Raw genomic sequence first — 27,274 nt, 5'->3', positions numbered from 1 at the left:
ATAAATGAGCCATTGTTTTTGGAATGGGACAAACCAGACATAATAGCTTTTGACCAACATTCATTGCTTCAGCCCAAACTTGGTACAAGTGGATTTTGACAATGCTTTTTGAAAAGCCTGCTGTTCAATCATTCTTGGCAGCACAATTCTTTAAATGATATCATTAGACAGGATATTAATTATCCCTTACATTGAAATATGATTTAAGGTCACATAATTTATAACTTTTTGATTAACGCTACTAAAATTAGGTACAGTTTCTTGTATACGCACTGTAGTGCAAATAGTTGAAGGTGACTTGCCGTAATGATTTTTAACATTATATAATCAAGTTTTTAACATAATCATTTTCTAGAATATCAACCCCATTTTAACAAGAGTTTCAAGGGTGGTCAATCTGTTTGTTCATTATTTTAATGCACAAGAATGACTGACTTCGACTTATGTATTGTATCTCTTCATTTTTCTTATCGAATGACGAATTCGAATGATGAAAGCGATTGCAGAATGACGAAATTGATCCATTCAATTGTACGTTGGCAGCAAGCTAGCTTGGCAATATTTGATACTTCTTTTGTGACATTAGTAGATTCAACATTTTTAAATAGATTGAAAAAAAATTGGAAATGCATGAACAAATACGAATTTGAAAACAAAGTTTTCGAAAGAAACAGAACGAAAATGTGAAGATGAATGGAAAGCAAAGTTGTTTAAATGGAGGGAATTCCTTCATTACAAGGGGGGGGGGGAATGCTCAGGAGATTCGTAAAAAGGAAAGAGACAAACATTAACGACCCAAATTAATCTTGGTAGCTTGTTTACTTTAATCTTCGCGTTAACGCGCCCTTTATTGACAAAGAAGATATTGATATTGACATAACTTACTTTGGGGCTTGGAGGGAACTCTGAACTGTTTTATCTAATCATTTGACCGCCATCAAGCACTTGTGATAAGCACTCATGAAAGGTCTGTCCGAATGCGATGCACTTGGCAGCAATTATTTATAATATTGGACAGTCATTTGTACAGAATGCTCTGGTTTTGTTGTCAATTCTTATTCGACCAACTGCGCTAACACTTTTTACTCTGCAAACATTAACGAGACCTGGATATTGCAAACGAAGGTTTTGAAAAAGTAACGGTTAATTAAGGCGTTGTATTTCAGACAAGTATCTGCGTTGGGGACAAGTGTTAGCTGTGGTTATAGTATTTAAGCAGGGGCGTATAATAGTTGGTTATTACATTATTCCATGCATATGAAGGAAAGATTGAATTCCTCCATAGGGCCGTAGAAGATGGCAACATTGAGAACGTAGAAATATTATTGATGGCTATAGATTATTTCCTCTAATCTTTTTCAGTTCTTACACACACGCACTCTCTCTCTCTCTCTCTTTCTCTACATGATTTGTCAATTTATCATGTGACCAAATTTCACGTTTTATTCTTCCAAAGTTTGATGAACTTGTTTAAATTTTCCATTTACACTAGAGTGTTTATGTTACTAATTTATAAGGTTTATCGATTATTTGAAATGCTTGATTTATGTTCTAAGAGTAACGATTGTTTAGTCGTAACGATTAAAGTTGAATTACACTTATAATACTATATATATATATATGACACTCATAATTTTTGTAAGGAACGTATTTAAACAGACAGTGCTGGCTAGCAGCCTAGTGCATTTTTGCTAATACACAGATGCATCTCCGACAGTAGTCATTTTTCAATAATACTATTTGAATGTTTATATAATATCACTGTAACAAAGTAACATTTTTATAATTGAACTATTTATGTGTGTGTGTAACATTGATTGTTTAATTAAGTAAAAATGTACAAATGTAAGTTATTTGCCGTCACCTATTTATTGAGAACAAAAATCCCTTCATGATACAAAATCACTTTTATTTGCTATATTACTTTGCCAACATATAACAAATGGTATAATACATTTCATGACTTGCGTAAACCAAGTATGAAAAATGGCCTTTCACTCTATTGCCAAAGAAGTGGTTGTGTAAAAATAAAATATTCCAACTACATGCCACACGATAACGACTCACCATCCATTATTCTTATCGTAGGCCTTTTATTAGAAATGAGCTCATAATTCGAATAATCACTTTATCTAATTATTGGTTTTATTTCTCACCTTAATATGTGGATTGCAACCTTTGTCCATCTGTTCTATTTCTGATCTACCCCTATGCACTCTTTATTGGCACATTACCAAGTTTCAAAATTTGGCTCCAAAATGATCTTGTCTCCCTATCGTTGTACATTGTTTGGTATGTTCCGGAGTAAAATCTGACTGACCTTCAAGCATACACACATTGTTATTATATTAATTATTCTGAAATGAAATGTACAATATATTTTGTGTATCTCTTTTAATGAATGATATATTTGAATATCTCCTGGCATATCAATTTAAATACAAATACTTATGTAATTAACGATGTGTCTCATCTAATGGAACTAGCTATTATTTGCTTGCTGTAAAAGGTTGTTCATTCTGAGAAAGGCTTTTACCAGCTACGCAAAAATTCCCACCCCTCCTTCCTCTCACCTAATCCGCCTTTGAATAAGCACAGAAAATACATGAAAGTGAAAAATACATGCACGCTAAACATGTCCATACCAGAAAGCAAAACATGGGACATATTCAGGCGCAGCTGGATTATGCTGACGTTCACTGGTTTACGGTGAAGACGAGGATATTGAAAATAGATATACCCACTTTTCAACGTGTAAACAAATTGTGACGGCATATTATTTGGGTACAGATGATTATGGAGAGTCTTTTTATCAGTTTTCACATGAGTGTGTGGAGAAATCAGATATTAAAGGTAAATTATTAGGTCATAAAATATGACCATCAGTATCATAATTACGGTATTTATTTGAAGTTAATTATAACCCAAGTATTCACTTTATCTGTTTACTTTTGTCCCTTGAGTTTTACGTGGATTGCAATCTCCAGTCACTTGTCTTTTTATTGGCATCTAACCAAGTTTTAAAAAATGGTTCTAAAGTGTTCTTTGATTTTTTATTTCTCTTCTGGTAGTCAATAACAGCATAATCTTGAATAAACGTAGATATTCCAAGACACATTGGTGCCATTCTATCAATTTGACGTCTCCTCCCTTGTTGACAAATTTCTAACTTAGGAAAACAGCTTTTATCATGAAATTAGTGCAAGGTACTTAAATGTCAAATTGCTTGTACTACTAAATACAATTCAATTCGGTCCCCCACGCGACCTTGCTAGACAACGACAGTTAAGCACACGTGACGCCACTCTTCACAAATCTAAAGAAGGCCAATCTGAACACATCACCTAACGAAAATCATCATGGAGAAAGATAAACAATTCATGAATTTAGGAAATCAATAGATTATCCATAAATTACAATGCATCTGTCAGGGATTGACAATGAAAACAAGGAGTGGTTCAAATATCAGATCGTTCACTCTTTCAAAATCACTATAAATTAAATAAAAGAAGCATCCATCAACATACTTCATATATGTTTTAATAATTCAGTCAGTAAAATAAATGGTTTTCACAAGTTTCATGTTGGGCTGTATGAATAGCTTCTAGGTTTCCGTGGCCCCTCAGGTGCCCCAAATGATGTATTGGAGATCGACTTGCCAATTGTTTTAGGAGGACACACTTCCAAATGTCTTTATATCATCTCACTATCGTTTGATGCCTTTGAGTCACTAGTGTTATATTTGGGACCATGAGATCAGATTTCGGGTACCTTAGACATATTCCACCATCAAAGTCTCATACCATAATGTGTCGTTGTATTTTGCTACTGAAGTTGAGATTAAATATACGCTCATAACTTCAAAAATAGTTTAAAGCAGTTATCTTGCCTGCCACGAATAACTGATTCTTAAGGCCGATTTGGAATAAATTACGGGGCCCTGTGGTTCTAACCTTTGCTACATTTGTATTGTATTATTCATAGAGGGTTTTTAACATTTACAGCTAAAATGTTTGTTCTGAAATGCATAAAAAGAATGGTGGGCCCCTAAAACATAATAATTCAGATTGTCAGTAAATGTAATCGACGAGTTTCGAGTGCCTCCTTAACCTCCGATAAATGCCCCTTTAAAATCTGATTGGTGCCCATTTTCTTTCAACTAATGCACATTTTCCTTTATTATAAGTGCCCCTTTTTCATTCACATAAGTGTCCCTATTCATATCTGGTCATTGCCCCCTTTCGGATGCGATAAGTGCCTCTTTTCACCTCGGATAATTTACCTTATAACAATGAAACGTGCCCCTTTTCCTTTCTAATAAGGGACCTATCTTGGGGCCCCTTTTCCGTCGACAAATGCCCATTTCCTATTCTCATGGCTGACTATTTTCATCTCTTTTGAGTGCTGTTTTTTGAGGGTGTAAGAAGTGCCCCATTTTCACCTCTGATAATTACTTGTTGTACTTTGACACATGCTCCTTTTCTTTTCTGATAAGTGTCCCCTTTTCCTCCCGTCATTAAACGCGCCCCAAAATTTCTCCCAAAGCTTGCTCGCTCCGCTCTCATGCATCTATAGGTGATATACTTACTTATCAAAGGTCTTTTTAGTCTTCCGTTATGAGAATGTGCTTATAACCCCATCAGGATTGGGTTTTTTCCTCTTTATAAGATGTAATTTTTCGCACTGCGATATCACAAATATTAAAAAATTTCCTAGCTCGCTTCGCTCGCTCGCAATTTTTTTCTTCACACCATCACATCCAACTGCAAAGCATGATGCTTAAGCAATATCTTGTATGGTGTATAAAGTGAAACAAATATTGAAATAATCCCTGATAATGTAAGCACAATGTAGGGTAATGTAGGACCAATGTCTAAAAGATTGTATATTTTCGCTTTGAGATTTCCCTTTGTAGGTGCCCTTGTTCAGAAAGTGCCCTTTTTTCTTGGTGCCCCCCCCCCACTTTGGAAGTCGCTCGGCCGCCCCTGCTTTTATAATGTTATCTAATGATCAATAACTAACTGTATCTTAACTTGTACAATTCAAATAGAGGTGTTCGCAAAGTAGACTATACGAGCCTTGTCCAAGATTCAGATATTGATGAGAAAATATTATTCTGTTGAAGTTCTTTATTGATTATTAACTACAGGAAAATAAATGATTTTGTATTTCTAAATTTCAATATTGCCCGAATCCGCTTTTCATTAAGCATGCACAATTAACACATGAAAAGGGAGAAAATTTCATGTATGCTAAACATATCCATACCAGAAAGCACAAAATGGGACATATTCAGGCGCAGCTGGATTATGTTGTCGTTCACTGGGTCATGGCCGTGAGGACGGGGATGTTAAAAATGTTTATAGGTCTACGCACTTTTCAATGCATGTGTAAACCAATTGCGACGGCATATTATTGGGGAACAATGACCAGGGAGCGTCTTTTTATCAGTTTTCACATAAGTGTTTGGAGAAATCAGATATCAGCGGTAATTATTAGGTCATAAAATATGACCATCAGTATCATAATTACGGTATTTATTTGAAGTTAATGATAACCCAAGTATTCACTTTATCTGGTTACTTTTGTCCCTTGAGTTATACGTGGATTGCAATCTCCGGTCACTTGTTTCTGTATTGGCATCTAACCAAGTTTTTTTAATGGCTCTAACCTGTAGGCCTACTGTGATTTCTTATTTCTCTGCTGGTAGTCAATTAAAACATAATTTTGAATAAACTTTGATACTCCTGGACACACTGGTGCCATTCAATCAATATGTCGTCAGCTCCCCTGTCGACAAATGTCTAACTGAGGAAAACATCTTTTATCATGAAATTAGTGCAGGATACTTAAATGTCAAATTGCTTGTATTACATATCTACACGCGACCTTGCTAGACAATGATAGTTAAGCACACGTGACGCCACTCTTCACAAATCTAAAGAAGGCCAAATCTGAACACATCACCTTACGAAAATCAACATGGAGAAAGATAAACAATTTTGGAAATTAATAGATTAACCATGAATTACGGTGCACAAGTCAAGGATATTTATGAATAGCTTCGAGGTTTTCCTTCAGGCGCCCCAAATTATGTAAAAGAGATTGCCTTGCCAATTTCTTTATTAGAACACACTTCCAAATGTCTTTAGAAAGAAAATATATCATCTCACTATATAGTTTGATGCTTTTGAGTCACTTGTGTTATATTTGCGACCATCAAATTATATTTCGGGTACGTTAGACATATTCCCCATCAAAGCCTCATACCCACTAAATGTCGTTGTATTTTTCTACTGAAACTGAGATTTACTATGCGCTTTAAAGCAGTCATCGTGGTTCTAAACTTTACTTCATTTTTATTTATTGTTCAAATAGGGATTTTAACATTAACAGCCAAAATATTTGTTCTGAAATGCATGAAAAGAATGGTGGGCCCCTGAAACAAAATATTTCATTTTGACAGTAAATGTAACCGACGAGATTTGAGGCGAGCTCCCCTCGAATCTCTTCGGTTCGATTCATTGTAAATTTGCCAGCCCTTGGAACGCCTTTGGCTTCAAAGTCGGCCTTTGCATTCTGAACATCTTTTCATTTTTGTTTGTCTTGTCTTGTTAAGGTGTTTACCGGGTAATCGAACAAAATATCGAATTATGCAGTTTCTTGTACATTATGGAAATTTGTACGTAATTGTTTCTGTTATTGTAATTTGTCTTCACATTCATGATTATCAACCACGTCCTGCACATGCCATTGTGTGAAATCGTTTTATTTAATGTTTGGAAATGAAAAAAAGAAAAGAAAACAAGAGAGGAAATGAAGGAAGGAACGTGTACTTGACTTTCAATCCATTTTACCTTAGTTTTATTGTATAATACAGTACGTTTAACAAAACACTGTACCCGACTTTGGTAGCTCCTGATTAAAAAGTCATAAGGAATATGATTTTAAAATTGGTGTCCTGACAAAGAGTAACTTATTTTCTGTCAAATGATACCCTATTCATAATATTTCTGCTTGCGGATGATAAGCACCAGGGTCTTTAAAAGTGTTGTCAAAGTCGCCTTGTATCAAGTTTGGGCTTAAGGCTTAAGGAATGTGGGTCTGGTCAGATGTAAGTGCTTCTTTGGTATTAAATCATTTTACAAGCAAAATCATGCATCGTGCTTCATCAATAACATGATGCATCGCATCAAGGCTTTCATCGAACTTTATTTCCAATTCACAGGATAACCTTTAGTTATTTTGAACAGCCGAACAAATATTCGTCTCATGCCTATCTAAGTTCTCTCTGCTCACTTGTCAGCTGCGCCATTTCACACGGGTAAGGAACATAAGGTGTTTTTCTCGAATAACGAATGAAAACTCAAAGGTTACTACACCCAAATGCAGGAAAGCACACATATGATGATAAATATTTAAGAAATTGACGACAGACTTTCATGATAAAAGATAACATTCCAAATAAACTTTATCCATTTTGAATCGCTCAATAAGGAGGGTTAGCTTAAACACAGGATGCGACTGAAATCAATATTGTACTACTCATACCAAAGAGAATATCATAAATGTTGTGTGTATAAGCTTTTCGTTGTCTTTGGGTTGATATCAACAACATTTCCTTTCAACTGCCTAATAGTCGTTGTAAATAAATGAGCCATTGTTTTTGGAATGGGATAAACCAGACATAATAGCTTTTGACCAACATTCATTGCTTCAGCCCAAACTTGGTACAAGTGGATTTTGACAATGCTTTTTGAAAAGCCTGCTGTTCAATCATTCTTGGCAGCACAATTCTTTAAATGCTATCATTAGACAGGATATTAATTGTCCCTTACATTGAAATAGGATTTAAGGTCACATAATTTATAACTTTTTGATTAACGCTACTAAAATTAGGTACAGTTTCTTGTATACGCACTGTAGTGCAAATAGTTGAAGGTGACTTGCCGTAATGATTTTTAACATTATATAATCAAGTTTTTAACATAATCATTTTCTAGAATATCAACCCCATTTTAACAAGAGTTTCAAGGGTGGTCAATCTGTTTGTTCATTATTTTAATGCACAAGAATGACTGACTTCGACTTATGTATTGTATCTCTTCATTTTTCTTATCGAATGACGAATTCGAATGATGAAAGCGATTGCAGAATGACGAAATTGATCCATTCAATTGTACGTTGGCAGGAAGCTAGCTTGGCAATATTTGATACTTCTTTTGTGACATTAGTAGATTTAACATTTTGAAATAAATTGAAAAAAAATTGGAAATGCATGAACAAATACGAATTTGAAAACAAAGTTTTCGAAAGAAACAGAACGAAAATGTGAAGGTGAATGGAAAGCAAAGTTGTTTAAATGGAGGGAATTCCTTCATTACAAGGGGGGGGGGGGGGGGGGGGCTCAGGAGATTCGTAAAAAGGAAAGAGACAAACATTAACGACCCAAATTAATCTTGGTAGCTTGTTTACTTTAATCTTCGCGTTAACGCGCCCTTTATTGACAAAGAAGATATTGATATTGATATAACTTACTTTGGGGCTTGGAGGGAACTCTGAACTGTTTTATCTAATCATTTGACCGCCATCAAGCACTTGTGATAAGCACTCATGAAAGGTCTGTCCGAATGCGATGCACTTGGCAGCAATTATTTATAATATTGGACAGTCATTTGTACAGAATGCTCTGGTTTTGTTGTCAATTCTTATTCGACCAACTGCGCTAGCACTTTTTACTCTGCAAACATTAACGAGACCTGGATATTGCAAACGAAGGTTTTGAAAAAGTAACGGTTAATTAAGGCGTTGTATTTCAGACAAGTATCTGCGTTGGGGACAAGTGTTAGCTGTGGTTATAGTATTTAAGCAGGGGCGTATAATAGTTGGTTATTACATTATTCCATGCATATGAAGGAAAGATTGAATTCCTCCATAGGGCCGTAGAAGATGGCAACATTGAGAACGTAGAAATATTATTGATGGCTATAGATTATTTCCACTAATCTTTTTCAGTTCTTACACACACGCACTCTCTCTCTCTCTCTCTCTCTTTCTCTACATGATTTGTCAATTTATCATGTGACCAAATTTCACGTTTTATTCTTCCAAAGTTTGATGAACTTGTTTAAATTTTCCATTTACACTAGAGTGTTTATGTTACTAATTTATAAGGTTTATCGATTATTTGAAATGCTTGATTTATGTTCTAAGAGTAACGATTGTTTAGTCGTAACGATTAAAGTTGAATTACACTTATAAAACTATATATATATATATGACACTCATAATTTTTGTAAGGAACGTATTTAAACAGTCAGTGCTGGCTAGCAGCCTAGTGCATTTTTGCTAATACACAGATGCATCTCCGACAGTAGTCATTTTTCAATAATACTATTTGAATGTTTATATAATATCACTGTAACAAAGTAACATTTTTATAATTGAACTATTTATGTGTGTGTGTAACATTGATTGTTTAATTAAGTAAAAATGTACAAATGTAAGTTATTTGCCGTCACCTATTTATTGAGAACAAAAATCCCTTCATGATACAAAATCACTTTTATTTGCTATATTACTTTGCCAACATATAACAAATGGTATAATACATTTCATGACTTGCGTAAACCAAGTATGAAAAATGGCCTTTCACTCTATTGCCAAAGAAGTGGTTGTGTAAAAATAAAACATTCCAACTACATGCCACACGATAACGAATCACCATCCATTATTCTTATCGTAGGCCTTTTATTAGAAATGAGCTCATAACTCGAATAATCACTTTATCTAATTATTGGTTTTATCTCTCACCTTTATATGTGGATTGCAACCTTTGTCCATCTGTTCCAGTTCTGATCTACCCCTATGCACTCTTTATTGGTGACTTGCCGTAATGATTTTTAACATTATATAATCAAGTTTTTAACATAATCATTTTCTAGAATATCAACCCTATTTTAACAAGAGTTTCAAGGGTGGTCAATCTGTTTGTTCATTATTTTAATACACAAGAATGACTGACTTCGACTTATGTATTGTATCTCTTCATTTTTCTTATCGAATGACGAATTCGAATGATGAAAGTGATTGCAGAATGACGAAATTGATCCATTCAATTGTACGTTGGCAGCAAGCTAGCTTGGCAATATTTGATACTTCTTTTGTGACATTAGTAGATTTAACATTTTGAAATAGATTGAAAACAAATTGGAAATGCATGAACAAATACACACATTGTTATTATATTTATTATTCTGAAATGAAATTTACAATATATTTTGTGCATCTCTTTTAATGAATGATATATTTGATTATTACCCGTATCAGACATCTGAGCTGGTCATTTACAAAACCGTATTGCCCTAGTTTTCACTAGCAGTGGGAACGGAGGGGTATATTCTTTGTATTTTCCTTGGTCTCCCTGCTCGTATAGACTTTGCGTGTAGAGACGAGTGAAAATATACCTTTGTATTTTCCACGGTCTCGATCTCGCATCAGGGCATTTTGGTTTGACCGCGCCGTATTTTGTCATTTTCATTGCGCATCTATTATGCGTACGAGCACCTGCGCACTTTGCGCGCACTCTATTGTGACGTAATAATCACACCAAATGCACACTGTTTGCAGTGTATCGAAAATTTCGTCAAGCACTGGATGCACAGTGCTGGTTTGACAAAGTTTGTTCAGTTCTTTGAGATTGTCATGGTGGATTTCTGTATTTGCTCTAGATGTCTGATTTGGATAACAATAAAAATATTAACTGGCTTTACTTTCGGGGGATATCAGAAATATTGACCGCGCTAAGACCATATTGCTCTCGTCTTTCGACTCGGGGCAATATGATCTGAGCTTGGTCAATATTTCTGATATACCCCTCAAGGCCAGTCAATATTATATAAATATCTCCTGGCATATCAATTTAAATACACATACTTATTAATTAACGATGTGTCTCATCTAATGGAACTAGCTATTATTTGCTTGCTGTAAAAGGTTGTTCATTCTGAGAAAGGCTTTTACCAGCTACGCAAAAATTCCCACCCCTCCTTCCTCTCCCCTAATACCTTGTGAGAGTTTGAATGTTTACGAGGAGAATGAGTTCTGGTAAAGATGAGAAATTATTTGTGAGGTGTCTAATTTTTGTGTATGTCAGTTTAAAAAAAGATATCGTAATAGAAATATCCCCTACACATTGCTCTACAAAATGTAATACCCCCATATTCGAAATATGACCAGAAACAGTTGACAGAAGGAACCTTAACCCTCCTGCTGATTGTGTAGTCCCGTACATTCCTTTCTGTGTGAGTGCATTCGAACTTTAGCAAAGATTTAGGTTTTGGTGATTCCAAAACATTATAGTATATAATGCTAAATATCATAGTATATCTTGATTGTTATGTACAAACTAATCAATCTGGCTCAATCGCATCAAGTTTCTTGTACAGTGTTATCCAAAATTAATGTTATCATTGATTAACTTTTTCTTTAAGCAAGTCAAATATTAAACAGAAGTGTTCGTGAAGTCCTATGTCGAATATCTATATTAATCAATAACTGCACGAAAAATGTTTTGAATTGCCTGAATCCGCCTTTGAATAAGCACAGAAAATACATGAAAGTGAAAAATACATGCACGTTAAACATATCCATACCAGAAAGCAAAACATGGGACATATTCAGGCGCAGCTGGATTATGTTGACGTTCACTGGGTCATGGCCGTGAGAACGGGGATGTTAAAAATGTATATACCCACTGTTCAACGTATAAACACATTGTGACGGCATATTATTTGGGTACAAATGATTAGGGAGCGTCTTTTTATCAGTTTTCACATAAGTGTTTGGAGAAATCAGATATCAAAGGTAAATTATCAGGTCATAAAATATGACCATCATTATCATAATTACGGTATTTATTTGAAGTTAATGATAACCCAAGTATTCTCTGTTTACTTTTTTCCCTTGAGTGATACGTGGATTGCAACCTCCGGTCATTTGTCTTTTTATTGGCATCTAACCAAGTTTTTTAAAAATTGGCTCTAAACTGTAAATTAATTTCTTGAAGAAACTAAGATACTCCTGGACACATTGGTGCCATTTTGTCAATATGCTGTCACCTCCCCTGTCGCTAAATATCAAACTGAAAAAACAATCATGAAATTAGTGCAAGGTACTTAAAGATAAACTTGAGTTCTGGTTAAAACAAAATGAATTCTCACAGAATCAAACGAAAGTTACACTGAATGTTCAAGAAAAACAAATAAATTTCATTTGTCAAACAATTTTGGTAGAAAATGTTTACTGGCTGAGTAATGAGATAATGAAATCAAGGTTAGTAGCCCCGACACCAAATTTGGTGTAGTCCCATATACAGTGCTTGTTACTTTACCAAGACTGGCTCAAATTTATTATGATTTTGATGACTCCAGAACCTTGCAGTACACACCAATACTTATATGCTACCTGATCAACTTTTTTTCTGATTCATTCCACACCTTTTCTTTCACAATGCAATCGCATGACCAGAACTCAACTTTATCTTTAATGTCAAATTGCTTGTACTAATTGATAAAATTCTATTCGGCCCCCCCCCCACGCGACCTTGCTAGACAATGATAGTTTATAAGCACATGTAACGCCACTCTTCACAAATCTAAAGAAGGCCAAATATGAACATATTACCTTACGAAAATCAACATGGAGAAGATAAACAATTCATAACTTTTGGAAATCAATAGATTATTCATGAATTAGAGTGCACCTGTCAGGGATAGTTATGAATAGCTTCGAGGTTTCCCTTCAGTTGCCCCAAATTATGTAAAAGAGATTGATTTGCCAATTTTTTTTAATAGAACACACTTCCAAATGTCTTTAAAAAAGGAAAATATATCATCTAACTATATAGTTTGATGCTTTTGAGTCACTAGTGTTATATTTGCGACCATCAAATTAGATTGTGGGTACGTTAGACATATTCCGCACCAAAGCCTCATACCCACTAAATGTCGTTGTATTTTTCTATTGAAAATGAGATTTATTATGCGCTTTAAAGCAGTCATCTGGACTGCCACGAGTAACTGATTCTCAGAAGGCCTTTTTGGAAGAACTTATGAGGCCCTGTGGTTCTGTAACCGACGAGATTCGAGGCGAGCTCCCCTCGAATCTCATCGGTTCGATTTATTGTAAATTTGCCAGCCCTTGGAACGCCTTTGGCTTCAAAGTCGGCCTTTGCATTCTGAACATCTTTTCATTTTTGTTTGTCTTGTCTTGTTGAGGTGTTTACCGTGTAAACAAACAAAATATCGAATTATGCAGTTTCTTTTACATTATGGAAATGTGTACGTAATTGTTTCTTTTATTGTAATTTGTCTTCACATTCATGATTATCAACCACGTCCTGCACATGCCATTTTGTGATATCGTTTTATTTAATGTTTGGAAATGAAAAAAAGAAAAGAAAACAAGAGAGGAAATGAAGGAAGGAAAGTGTACTTGACTTTCGATCCATTTTACCTTAATTTCATTGTATAATACAGAACGTATAACAAAACACTGTACCCAACTTTGGTAGCTCTTGATTAAAAAGTCATAAGGAATATGAATTTAAAATTGGTGTCCTGATAAAGAATAATTTATTTTCTGTCAAATGATACCCTATTCATAATATTTCTGCTTGCGGATGAATGAGCACCAGGGTCTTTAAAAGTGTTGTCAAAATCGCCTTGTATCAAGTTTGGGCTTAAGGCTTAAGGAATGTGGGTCTGGTCAGATGTAAGTGCTTCTTTGGTATTAAATCCTTTTATAAGCAAAATCATGCATCGTGCTTCATCATTAACATGATGCATCGCATCTAGGCTTTCATCGAACTTTATTTCCAATCCACAGGATAACCTTTAATTATTTTGAACAGCCCAACAAATTTTCGTCTCATGATATCTAAGTTCTCTCTGCTCACTTGTCAGCTGCGCCATTTCACACGGGTAAGGAACATAAGGTGTTTTTCTCGAATAGCGAATGAAAACTCAAAGGTTACTACACCCAAATGCAAGAAAGCACATTATGATGATAAATAGCAAAGAAATTGACGACAGACTTTCATGATAAAAGATAACATTCCAAATAAACTTTATCCATGTTTAATCACTCAATAAGGAGGGTTGGCTTAAACACGGGATCAATATTGTACTTATCATAACAAAGAGAATGTCATAAATTTTGTGTGTAATAAGCATTTCCTTGTCTTTGAGTTGATATCAACAACATTCCTTTCAACTGCCTAATAGTCGTTGTAAATAAATGAGCAAATGTTTTTGGAATGGGATTAACCACACATAATAGCTTTTGACCAACATTCATTGCTTCAGCACAAACTTGGTACAAGTGGATTTTGACAATGCTTTTGGAAAGCCTGCTCTTCAGTCATTCCTGGCAGCACAATTCTTTAAATGCTATCATTATACAGGGTATTAATTATCCCTTACGATGAAATATGATTCAAGGTCACATAATTTATAACTTTTTGATTAGAAACTACTAAAATTAGGTACAGTTTCTCTGTAGTGCATCTTTATGGATCATATATACATACATATATATATATATATATATATATATATATATATATTATAGTTGAAGGTGACTTGCCGTAATGATTTTTAACATTATATAATCAAGTTTTTAACATAATCATTTTTTTTAGAATATTAACCCTATTTTAACAAGAGTTTCAAGGGTGGTCAATCTGTCTGTTCATTATTTTAATGCACAATAATGACTAACTCTGACTTTTGTATTGTATCTCTTCATTTTTCTTATCGAATGACGAATTCGAATGATGAAAGCGATTGCAGAATGACGGAATTGGTCTATGCAATTGTACGTTGGCAGCCTAGCTTGGCAACATTTGATATTTCTGTTGTGACAGTAGATTAAACATGTTAAAAATGAATGAAAAACATTAGGAAATGCATGAACAAATACGAATTTAACAATAACGTTTGGTTAAGAAACAGAACGAAAATGTGAAGGTGAATGAAAAAAAAGTTGTTTAAATTGAGGGAAAACCTTTATAACAAGGGGGAAAAACATGCTCGGGAGATTTGTAAAAAAAAGAAAAAGACAAACATCAACGACTCAAAATTAATCTTGGTAACTTGTTTACATTAATCTTCGCATTAACGCGCCCTTTATTAGCACAAAGGAGATATTGATATTGATATAACTTACTTTTGGGAGGGAACTCTGAACTGTTTATCTTATCATTTGACCACCAGCAAGCACTTGTGATTTTTTTAATGATATTGGATAGTCATTGCTACATAATGCTCTGGTTTCGTTGTCAATTTTCATTCCGCCAACTGCGCTAGAACTTTTTACTCTGCGATCAGCATAACATCGTCGTTTTTTTCTTCTCACTCCGGTTGTGAAATATAGATACATTTGTCAATGGCGAGACCTGGGTATTGCAAACGAAGGTTTAGAAATAGTAACAGTAAATTAAGGCGTTGTATTTCAGTCAAGAGTCTGGGTTTGGAGACAGCTGTTAGCTGTGGTACATACGCAGGGGCGTATAGTAGTTGGTTATCACATTATTAGACGCGTGTGAAGGAAAGATGGATATCCTCCATAGAGCCGTAGCAGACGGAGATATTGCAAACGTAGAAGCATTATTAAACGATGGAGCTGATGTAAATGCAAGGGATAGTCACGGGCTGACACCGATCTACATTGCGGCAGAAAGTGGTGATCTCGATGTTGTCAATTGCCTGATCAATAAAGGAGCTGAAGTGAACAAAGACAATATTGATGGCTACACTGCTTTCCACCGTGCGACACTCAACTGCCAACTTCATTTGATGAAATTTCTGATTAGTCATGGAGCTAATGTGAACATTGGTAGTAAAGATGGTATGACCGCTTTGCACATTGCTGCAAGAAGTGGCGAAATTGATATCGTTCAATATGTCATTGGTCAAGGAGCTGAAGTAGATAAGGATACCATTGATGGAAAAACTGCTTTACACCATGCTTCAGAGAGCGGTCATCTTGGTGTACTTGAATATCTGCTCGACAGAGGAGCTGATGTCAATAAGTGCGACGCAGACGGTTGTACTGCTTTACACATTGCTGCAGAGAAGGGTCATATCGATATCATCAAACACCTAACCAGACAAGGTGTTGATGTAAATCAATGCAACAACAGTGGTAGAACATGTTCTCGCACTGCTGCATGGAATGGCCATCTTGATGTCGTAAGCTATCTTGTTAACCAAGGGGCTGATTTCAAAAGCTGCGATAATGAAGGTTGGAGTCCCTTGACGAGTGCCACGTGGAATGGGCATGTTGATGTCATTAGCTTTTTAATCAACCAAGGAGCTGATGTGAATGAAGGCGATAAGGATGGATGGACTGCCTTACATATTGCTGCGCAGAATGGCCACATGGACGTCGCCCAATTCCTAATCAACAAAGGGGCTAAACTTAACAAGGTCGACAAAGACGGTTTGACCGCCCTGCACACTGCTTTGCAGAATGGTCATCTTTGCGTTACAGAATGTCTCATAAGCCATGGGGCTGATGTGAACAAGCGCGATAATAGTGGAACTACGCCGTTGCATGTTGCTGCTCAAACTGGACATGTTGGTGCAACCAAATGTCTTATAGATGAAGGTGCTAACGTCAGGACGACCAATAATGATGGCTGTACTGCGTTATACCTTGCTACAGTGGGTGGCCACGTTGCTGTCACCGAGTACCTAATAAGTCACGGAGATGACGTGAATGAATGTAACACAGATGGATGGACTGCTTTGCACAAGAGTGCAGAGAAAGGTTACCTTGATATCACCAAGTCTCTAATCAGTCAGGGAGCTGACGTTAACAAAGGTACAAATGAAGGCTGGACGCCAATAAACATTGCTGCAGAATATGGCCATCTTAATGTCATCAAATACTTGAAGACCAATGGAGGTGATCTGAACAAAGGAAATCACAACGAAGACACACCCTTTCTCACTGCAGCATTAAATGGGCATTTAAAGATAATTGAATATCTCATTACGCAAGGAGCTGATGTGAATAAGGGTAATAATGTCGGAAGGACTGCATTACGGAACGCTGCGTGGAATGGCCATCTCCAGGTCACTAAATGCTTAATCAGTCATGGTGCTGATGTGAATAAAGGACGGAATGACGGAAGGACTGCTTTACATGCTGCTGCCTGGAATGGCCATTTAGATGTTGCAAAATGTCTGATTACTCATGGAGCAGAGGTGAACAAGGTTACTGACGATGGAAGGACTGCCTTAAGAAGTGCTGCATGGCATGGCCACCTGGATGTAGTAAAATGTCTGATCACTCATGGGGCTGATATACATAGTAAAGATAGTGATGGTTGGACACCACTAACAATTGCATTGCAGAGAAATCATCCACATGTTGCCGAATATCTAATCAATACAAGAGCCGATGAGAATACGAGAAAGAACATTGGAACAAATGCATTATACTTCGCTGCGTTGAATGGGCATCTTGGGATTACCGAGTATTTAGTCGGTGAAGGAGTTGATGTAGATAGTAGCGCTAGTAACGGTTCTACCGCGTTGCATGTTGCTGCAGAAAATGGACATGCTCGTCTTGTAGAATATTTGATTTCTCGAGGAGCCGATGCACAAAAGGGCCTAGACAACGGCTTCACTGCTTTACACATTGCAGCCGAGAAGGGTCATCTGGAAGTTGCCAGAACTCTTACCGATAATGGAGCTATGGTCAATAAGTACAACAAAGAGAAAAGGACAGCCTTGCACATGGCAGCATTGAATGGGCAACTACCTGTCACCAAGCACTTAATGAAGGAAGGAGGGAAAGTTGACATGAGAGATGAAGATGGATGGGCTGCCCTAAATCTCTCGTCACAAAATGGTCATTTCGATGTCGTCAAATATCTCATCACACAGGGAGCTGACGTTAACAAAGGAAACAATGTTGGCAGGACTGCCTTACGAAGTGCTGCTTGGAATGGTCATCTTCAAGTCATCAAATGCCTTATCACTCATGGTGCCGATGTAAATAAGGGAAACAATGACGACAGAACTGCATTACACGCTGCTGCTTGGAATGGTCATTTGGATGTCGTCAAATTTCTGGTTGGTCAAGGAGCCGACGTAACTAAGGTCAACAGCGATGGAAGGACCGCCTTAAGAAGTGCTGCATGGCATGGCCACCTGGAGGTAGCAAAGTATCTGGTCACTCAAGGAGCTGATATGAATAGGAGCGATGGTCATGGTTGGACGCCACTAACAATTGCATTACAGAGAAATCATCTACACATTGCCGAATACCTAATCAATCAGGGAGCTGATGTGGCCAAGGACAACAACAATGGTACAACTGCATTGCACTTGTCTGCGTTAAATAACCATCTTGAGCTCACCCAAAACCTTATTGACCGTGGGGCTAATTTGAATAAGAGCGATAATGAGGGTGAAAATGCATTACATATTGCTACAAAGAACGGTCATCTTGACATAGCGAAATATCTACTCGATCAGGGAGCTGATGTGACCAAGGACAACAACAATGGTACAACTGCATTGCACTTGTCTGCGTTGAATAACCATCTTGAGCTCACCCAAAACCTTATTGACCGTGGGGCTAATTTGAAGAAGAGTGATAACGAGGGTGAAAATGCATTACATATTGCTACAAAGAATGGTCATCTTGACATAGCGAAATATATAATCAGTCGAGGAGCTGAGGTGAATGAGGGTAATAATGAAGGACAGACCCCACTGCAAACAGCTGCCGACAGGGGTTTTTTCGAGGTCATAAAATGTCTCTTAAGTCATGGAGCTGACGTAAATATTGCCAATAAGCAAAGCATGACTGCCTTACATTGCGCATCAGGTAATGATCACCTTGATGTCACCAAATACCTCATTGCCAACGGAGCAAAGCTGAACAAAGTCAATAATGATGGCCAGACCCCACTTCACAATGCTGTAGAAAATGGTCATCTTGCAGTCACCAGAGTTTTGATCAGTGAAGGAGACGAGGTGAACACCACCAATAAGGACAGTTCCACTGCATTACATATAGCTGCAAGAAGGGGTCATCTTGAAATCACAAAATGCTTACTTCGTAATGGAGCCGACAAGACCAAACGTGATAAGGATGGCCTGACTGCTGCACACATTGCTGCAAAAGATGGCCATCTTGATGTCATCAAATGTATCATCAGTCAAGGAGCTGAGGTAAATATGAGAGACGATAAAGGTTGGACTGCACTGCATACAGCTGCACATAATGGTCGCCTTGATGTCTCTAGATATCTGACTAGCCAAGGAGCTCACGTGGATAGCTGTGGCAACGATGGCAGAACTCCCTTAAATTGTGCAGCTGAAAATGGACATATAGGTGTCTCAAGATTTTTAATTAGTCAAGAAGCAGATGTAAATAAATCGGACAACAGTGGATGGACTCCCTTGAATGTTTCTTCACAGAATGATCACTGTCCGGTAACCGAATACCTGCTTAGAAGTGGAGCCGACGTGGATAAGGGAAATAACGAAGGGAGGACTCCCTTACGCAGTGCAGCATGGAATGGCCATCTTCAAGTAATCGAACTGTTAATCGGTAAAGGAGCTGACGTGAACAAGGGAAACAACGATGGGCGGACCGCTTTACATGGTGCTGCATGGCAGAACCATCTTGATGTCGTCAAATGTCTGATAGATCGTGGAGCTGATGTAGACAAGACCAATAATGGTGGTAGGACTGCCTTACGCAGTGCTACTTGGAAGGGCCACATTGGTATAATCAAATATCTGGTAGACAATGGAGCTGATGTGAATAAAAGTGATAGTAATGGCTGGACCCCGCTACATGTTGCTGCGGAGAATAACCATTCTGAGGTAATACAATTTCTGCTGAGCCGTGGCGCTGACGTAAATAAGGGTGACGACGATGGAAATACGGCTTTACACTACGCAGCGGGAAATGGTCATGTTGCGAACACCAAATATCTCGTAGATCAGAAAGCAAACATAAGCGAGCAAAATGACAAGGGTAGGAGTGCCTTACACAGCGCTGCAGAAAAGGGTCACGTAGAAGCAATGAAGTTTCTAATCAGTCATGGAAGCGATGCTAATCCAGAAGACAAGAATGGAGACACTCCACTGCACGTTGCCTCGGTCAATGGTCACCTGAATGTTATCAAGTTTCTGATTAGCCACGGAGCCGAAATCAATAAAGGCGACAGTAGTGGATGGACAACGTTACATGGTGCTGCTGCAAATAATCACTTAGAAGTAACTGCATATTTAGTTAGTCAAGGGGCCCAGATACCTGAATGTGACAAGGATGGTAAAACTGCATTACACATCGCTGCATTGAATGGCCACGTTCGCGTCATCAAATATCTAATCACCAATAGTGCTAACGTTGATGTGTGTGACAGTAATGGTCGCACTGCATTACGAAGTGCTGCATGGAATGGCCACGTTGATGCCATTGAATACCTCATCAGTAAAGGAGCAGAGGTTAATAAAGGCGATAACAGTGGTTGGACGTCCTTACACATCGCTTCACAGAACGGTCATCTTGAGGTAACCAAATGTCTGATAAAACATGGAGCTGACGTGAACAAAATCAGTGATGATGGCTGGAGTGCCTTACACAGTGCTGCAAGTAATAAACATCTGCTTGTTGCAAAATATCTCATCAGTCAAGGAGCTCTGGTGAATAAGGGTGATAAGGATGGATGGATTCCCCTACATACAGCGGCACAAAAGCCTGGCAATCTTGAGGTTATCGCACACCTGATTAGCGAAGGAAAAGATGTGAATAAGGGCAACAAAGAAGGTTGGACCGCCTTACATGAAGCTGCAGATAAGGGTCTTTTGGAAGTAACCAAAGAACTCATTATTCAAGGGGCTGGCGTAAATATGGGAAACAACGAAGGTTGGACTGCATTACATAGGGCTGCACAGAACGGCCACATCAAGGTCATAGAATGTTTGATCAATAAAGGAGCATCGATAAGCGTGGGAAATTGTCAAGGCCAAACCGCCATGCATAGTGCCGCAGGCAGTGGTCATGTTACTATTCTGGAATATCTCATCAAGAAGGGAGGAGATATCAATGTCAGAAATGATGACAACATGACTGTTCTACACAATGCGAGTAAAAACGGTCATCTCAATATGACAAAATATCTTATCGATAAAGGGGTTGCAGTAAATTGTGCTGATAATGATGGATGGGCTCCTCTACACAGCGCGGCAATGAATGGTCATCATGATATCACTGAATATCTTATCAGCAAAGGAGCAGAGGTGAATAAGGGTAACAAGGACGGCTCAGATGCTTTACACATTGCTTCAGAAAATGGCCATCTTGATGTTACATCATGTCTTATCAGCAATGGCGCAAACGTGAATCGAGGGGATCTTGAAGGGCGAACTGCTCTACATTATGCTGCGCGGAATGGTCATCTTAATGTTGCAGAATATCTAGTCAGTAAAGGAGCTAATGTGAATATCTGCACCAAGAATGGTTCGAACGCATTACACAGTACAGTAGAGAATGGCCATTGCGCTCTTACGGAGTACCTAATCAGCGAAGGAGTTCAAGTCACTAAGTGCGATAACAATGGTTCAGATGCCTTACATATTGCTGCATGGAATGGTCATCTTGAAGTCACAAAATACTTGGTCAAGGAAGGGGCTTTGGTTGATATGGCTAGTCATGATAAATCGACCGCCTTAATTGGTGCCGTAAGTAATGGTCACTTGAATGTCGCCAAATATCTCATCACTCAGGGAGCTGCTGTAAATATTGGCGATATAAATGGTTTGAACGCACTGCACGCTGCCGCAGCAAATGGCCATCTTGGGGTTACAAATTACCTCATCAGCCAAGGAGCTGACGTAAATCAGGTAGATAAGGACAACTGTACTGCCTTGCACCATGCCTTCAAAAAAGGCTGCCTAGATGTATATGTATACCTACTGTCAAAGGGGAGCAATATGAATGCCTTGAATAGCAATGGAGACACACCTCGGGATCAACTGCCCTATCAAAACAACTCAAACATTCCTGATTCTGTGACATCTTGCTCGAAGGTGTGTACAAATATATCCTGCTTACTTAAATATGAAGTATTAAACTAATTCCATCGATGTAAGTTCTGAGAGAAGCAATGATTTATTATTCTCATATTTCACGTTATTGATTTGAAGTGAAACCTTTATTTTGTGTAAATTACATAATGTAAAATTGAAATATTGATCCACCATACGCAGAGTTAGCGAAGTACCTTCTATATAGTATAAGTAATATCAATCAACTTTACTTTGACAGTTAGAGGATCCCCTGTTCACCCTTAGTTCTCTATTTCCTGCAAGTCATCGTTTTCCCCTTTTGTTATGGATGATATGTATCTACGCAGCAAGATTTGCTCATGCTGACAGATCTTTCTAAATAATCTCAGGACATGAGCTTAGTAGCATACGCGAACTATTCAAAATGATGAATGCCGTCCAATTGTGTTTTCACGTTTATTGGAATCTGCCTGTTTTTTAACAACATATACAAGAAATTAATGTTTCCTTTATCTATGTTAAAAAAAGAATAACGTCAATCAACGTGATCCGGACGGTTTTGCCGCTATTCACCACGCAATACATCGTGGCTACACCTCGGTGATTGAGACGTTGATATCCCATGGGTCAGACATCAACATCCAGTCCCGCGATGGTCAGACGTGCCTGCATTATGCCATCAAGCTCTGCTACAGAGAGGATAGAGATGTGGAACTTACAGAGACACTCAAAAAGGTACCACGGTTATTAATCATGTTAACAGCTGGAGGTTAGCACGCTGTCAGACAAATCGGTTCTTTAAACTTATCGTCATTCCACCTCACTTGGTATACATATGCATATTATTTTTTATGCATGACTTAATCTTTATTTGAGTGTTTATTGTTTTGTGTTTGTTTTCTGTCAACACAAACATTATTTTAATAAATTTGTATAAGAGGGTAAATGTTTATAGTTGTGCATTGGCATAGCGAGGGGGTGGATGTTGAGGGGGAAAAAAGGAGTGTTCATCCCCCCTCCCCCCGTTGAGCTAAACAAAAATAGTGCAATATTGTATTGACAGTTGAAGTTCCCGGATGACAGAGCAATATGAAAACAATATTGATCTGTCGTCCCGGTACTGCGCTAAAGTTATTAAATACACTTATTATTTGTTCCACTCGGAACCTTATATGGATAAAGATGTAAATACCAATTGTACTATTTTTCTGTTTTCATAATTTTGACAACTTTTTGCTGCAAATTAATGAGAAGTTGAATGTTTTTCAACACAAATTAAAAAAAAATTTGTGATGCTACCTGAGGATCAATAATTTCAGAACTTTCCCTTTAAATTATTTATTGATCGATGCCTCTAACAGATATCCGCAGACTTCTACCGTAATAGGCTATCAGCAAAAAGGGCACTGGTGTTCTACCTGTTGGAAAATGGCGCTAAACCTGATATGCGGGACAACGATGGCAACCTTCCGATTCAGTTTGCCCGAGACGAAGAGATCCGACAGATGATATTTTCGAGGTTAATTGTTTTTCAGTTTATTTGAGATATTGCTAAGTTCCAGGATGGTTTGGATAATCTTGAAAAGATTACAATTTCGGTGTCTATATCAAAACAAGTTTAATGTGTCATATAACTCTTTTCTAAATATGTTAAGAAATGCATCATGCAAAATTTATGATTGTTTTCATATGCCCTCTAATATAGAATACCAATTCTTGCAGTATCAAGGTTAGAACACCACTAACATTTCCGTATTGTATCGCTGAGCTTTCTATCTATAAAAAGAATCGCACAACGCTAAAAATTACATTTTCCTAACGTGCGACCTACCTGTATTTTGAATCTTTCTCTTCATTGCAATTGTTTTACCGTTTTGTATGTCTTGTATTAATGCAGTTATTTATCCGGAGGAATTAAAAGCGGGCCTTTACTCCTTGTACTGCTAAGCAGGACAAAGTAATCATAAAGAAAAATATAATGACAAGATGATGGGAGCGTGTGACAGCTAATAACTTAACAAATGCATGTTTTCTTTATTACAGGTTACCGTCGATGGAGACAATAAGGAGTTACCGCGGTAAGAGCAAGTTAATTTCAAATTAAATTTTACAATGTAGCACATGTAATATAAAGACATGTGCCTTGTAGATATTGCATGCTCCGAAGTTTAATATAACATGGTTTACGAAACGACAAGCTAAGAATTTCCCCGAGTGCTGTTACATTTCACCGAGACCGCAGGGCGAGGTTGAATAGCACTTGACTAAATTTATTCTTAATTTGGAGATTTGTACATGTGTAACTGATGAACGGCAATGCATGTTATCATATGAAATAGGATAGACTCCATTTATTACTTTCATTATTACTTTTAAAGGTCTAATTGATGTGCATGCTAAAAGAAGTGAGTTCACCAGATTCGGAGCATGCCACGTAGAACATTACAACTCCTGTTAAAATATCCAAAGAACAAACAGAAGACAAATACAACTTTGTTTGGAGCATGGGCAGTGTTTGTAAAATTCGGAAACAGCAACTTCCATCTGTTCATCTCAGGGCAAAATGTCAATACCTCAACAGTCAGTGAAACATATTTACATTCATCTCATGATTTCATATCTCAGTCGGATCTAGACTTACTCTTGATATAGTAGATTTTCACCTTACAGACATGAAAGTGTAGCTGAGCAATATCCACTAGCGCTTGACTTCCGGGCTTGGCATGCAACGTACACGCCGTCACTAAAGCTATGGTCACATTACCCAAAAGTAGCCTGCTCGGCGGCCGAGCGGCGAGTTTTTAGCCAATTTTGCCCGGCCACCGAGCGGCGGCCGACCAGGCACCGCTTGTTTTAAGGGATCGGTTGGTCGCTGCTAAAGTTTTAGCGCGGAGTTAAAACTCGGGCGGCGCCTGCTCACTTTCACTCGCCGCACAGACTACGCTCGGTGACCGACTTCTCCAAAAAATCGCTGGGCGATGTCTAAATTCCAGCGGCCACCGAGCAGGCTTCTAATCGGTCGGTCTCCGCTCTGATCGATCTCTCAGGCTCAGCGTAGAATGAGCGGAGAAAAACGCCCGGAGTTGGAGCTGAAAGTCGTTCCAATTGTAACTTATTTCAGGGCTGTGAACTATGCGAAAGGCTGGTAACTGCCGTGGCCGCGGTCAGACCTCGCCATATTTGTTGACATCGTACGCGTAATTGATGTATGTGGTATACATTTTTAAGGTAGAGCGGTATCGCGATGGTTGATCGATTGCATTATTGCTTATTATACACATTATCGTCTGTGTTAGGGCAGGGCCAGTGCACGAAGTTAGTAGTCAGTGCACATAGGCGATAATGCACGCGTCCGCAGGGCAAGTGCATTATCGATATCGCACTGACTAACCTTAGTGCACTGGAAACGATTACCGTTAATCAAGTTCATTTGTTTACGTACAGTTGTCCAAAAGAAGACGTAGATGGCGTTAACCAGTTGTTGCCAAGCTATACTCCCTTTAATACAGTCATGTTTTGCATACATGATCTTCCGTGCAAAAAATCACTATATAGGACTGGCCTTTGGTATTGTTCATGTTTTGGTAAGAATCGCGCATGTATAAAGAAATGTTGATGGATGAAAAAGACATGATTCTGAACATTTAGGGGTTTATTGGATGAGCTTTATAACGGTAGACCTGTGTGTTGTTATTACGATTCTAAATACTTTTTGGTCTATTTCCTTATTGTTCCAGAGGTAAAAACTTCTTCACGCCAAGTCATCATTGAAGTCGGCAGAGGTCCTAAGCAGGTGGAGTTGGAAGACCAAGGGATATCAATCTCTTTTCCAGCGGGCACCTTTCAGGAACCTGAGTCGTTTAAGATAACGGTAGCAGTTCTACTAGATCGTCCGAGCATGACCATAGGGGATGATGAATCGGTGGCATGCTGCGGTATACGATTTGACCCTCCTGATCTCACCTTCAAGCAGCCAGTCAAGATCACCATACCACACTCTATCAAATATATTGACTCCAAAGAAGTAAAACCAGAAATTGCTTCTATTCGGCACACAGGTAGATCAATATTAAGATTCCTGAATGTCTTTCTATTATCACCAAGACACTGCTACAGGCGCGTACGCAGGATTTTTTTCAAGGGGGGGGGGGTTAACATTTATAAATCGACTCAGCCAGCCGCTGAATAAGTGGGGGGAGGGGGAGGGGGAGGGGGGGGGGGGTGGTAAGAGGACACTTTTTTTTTTGGTCTCGAAATTTGAAAATTTGACATTTCGCTTTCCTTGGGGGGGGGGGGGGGGTAAGGTCACCTTTTTAGGTCAGCCATGGGAATATTTTTTTTTAATAATTAAAAAAAAAAAAAAAATTCCAAAGGGGGGGGGGGTTAGGGGGTGTTGGGGGGGGGGGGGGTTTACACACATAAAAATACCAAAGGGGGGCGGGGGTTTAACCCCCCAAACACCCCCCCCCCCCTGTGTACGCGCCTGCACTGCTATAAGTAATAACATGTTGAGTAAAATGGCATTATGAATCGTATAGTCGAAAAATAAGGGTTAAACCTCGTTGTTCTTCCCAACTTGTTATTAGTCATTGTGTAAGTAGGCCTAAGTATGATCCAACATTGTTTTTCCTGCACCTTCATTTTAATTATCTATCTTGTGGATAATCTACATAGTGGATTTTCCAAATAGGAAAGCTTAATATGAAGATTTATAAATGTCTTTTTTTAATAATTTATGAACCGGTGGGTAATAAAAGAGTAGAAAGGCGTTAACAAAGACAAAAAGATGCCATCATTCTTCTCAATTTACAGATAAGTAAGGATGTTTCATCATTATTTTTCCTGCTGAAATGAAAAATCTCTAATAGGTCTGCAACAAGGAGCTAGGAGAATGCCATGGACTTCGAAAGAAGATCCGCCGTACTGCAGGGTGCACAGGGGGTTTCTCGACCTCTACGTAAACCAATGCGCTGAATGGTGGGTCTTCATTCCGCTCAAACAACAGTTAGATCGGCAACAAGTAGTCTGCACTCCATACGTACCAGAATTCATTGGACGAGGCCAGGAAATTGATATTCGACTTCATGTTCATGCTGACAATCCTTGGATTGAAACGGTAAGCAAAAGATCGAATTCATTTGACTTAATTTTTTCCCTGAAAAGAAAACGAT

The 27,274-nt window shown here is 38.0% G+C and overlaps 1 protein-coding gene across 1 annotated transcript; it reads left to right on the top strand.

Moving 5' to 3' along the window:
* The first annotated feature begins 15,614 nt into the window (after positions 1-15,614).
* LOC105442899 lies at positions 15,615-27,064 on the top strand. Its single transcript, XM_030996591.1, has 7 exons — positions 15,615-19,230; positions 19,450-22,124; positions 22,632-22,838; positions 23,465-23,622; positions 24,147-24,181; positions 25,841-26,127; positions 26,972-27,064. Exons 1-7 carry the CDS (start codon positions 15,615-15,617, stop codon positions 27,062-27,064), a joined length of 7,071 nt encoding a protein of 2,356 aa, XP_030852451.1.
* Positions 27,065-27,274: the final 210 nt, after the last annotated feature.

The sequence above is a fragment of the Strongylocentrotus purpuratus genome, unplaced genomic scaffold (genome assembly GCF_000002235.5).
Source record: "Strongylocentrotus purpuratus isolate Spur 01 unplaced genomic scaffold, Spur_5.0 spur5_scaffold_3, whole genome shotgun sequence".
In the NCBI taxonomy this organism is placed as follows: Eukaryota; Metazoa; Echinodermata; class Echinoidea; order Camarodonta; family Strongylocentrotidae; genus Strongylocentrotus; species Strongylocentrotus purpuratus.
This window is presented reverse-complemented; position numbering and strand designations above follow the sequence as displayed.

What these genes read in the sequence shown, in the direction of transcription:
- LOC105442899 (XM_030996591.1), top strand. Translation starts at nt 15,615, where the DNA reads ATGGATATCCTCCATAGAGCCGTAGCAGACGGAGATATTGCAAACGTA. An exon ending in CCATCTTGATGTCATCAAAT is followed by an intron (nt 19,231 to 19,449) that starts GTATCATCAGTC and finishes GTCAAGAAGCAG; the next exon opens with ATGTAAATAAATCGGACAAC. An exon ending in CGACAGATGATATTTTCGAG is followed by an intron (nt 23,623 to 24,146) that starts GTTAATTGTTTT and finishes TCTTTATTACAG; the next exon opens with GTTACCGTCGATGGAGACAA.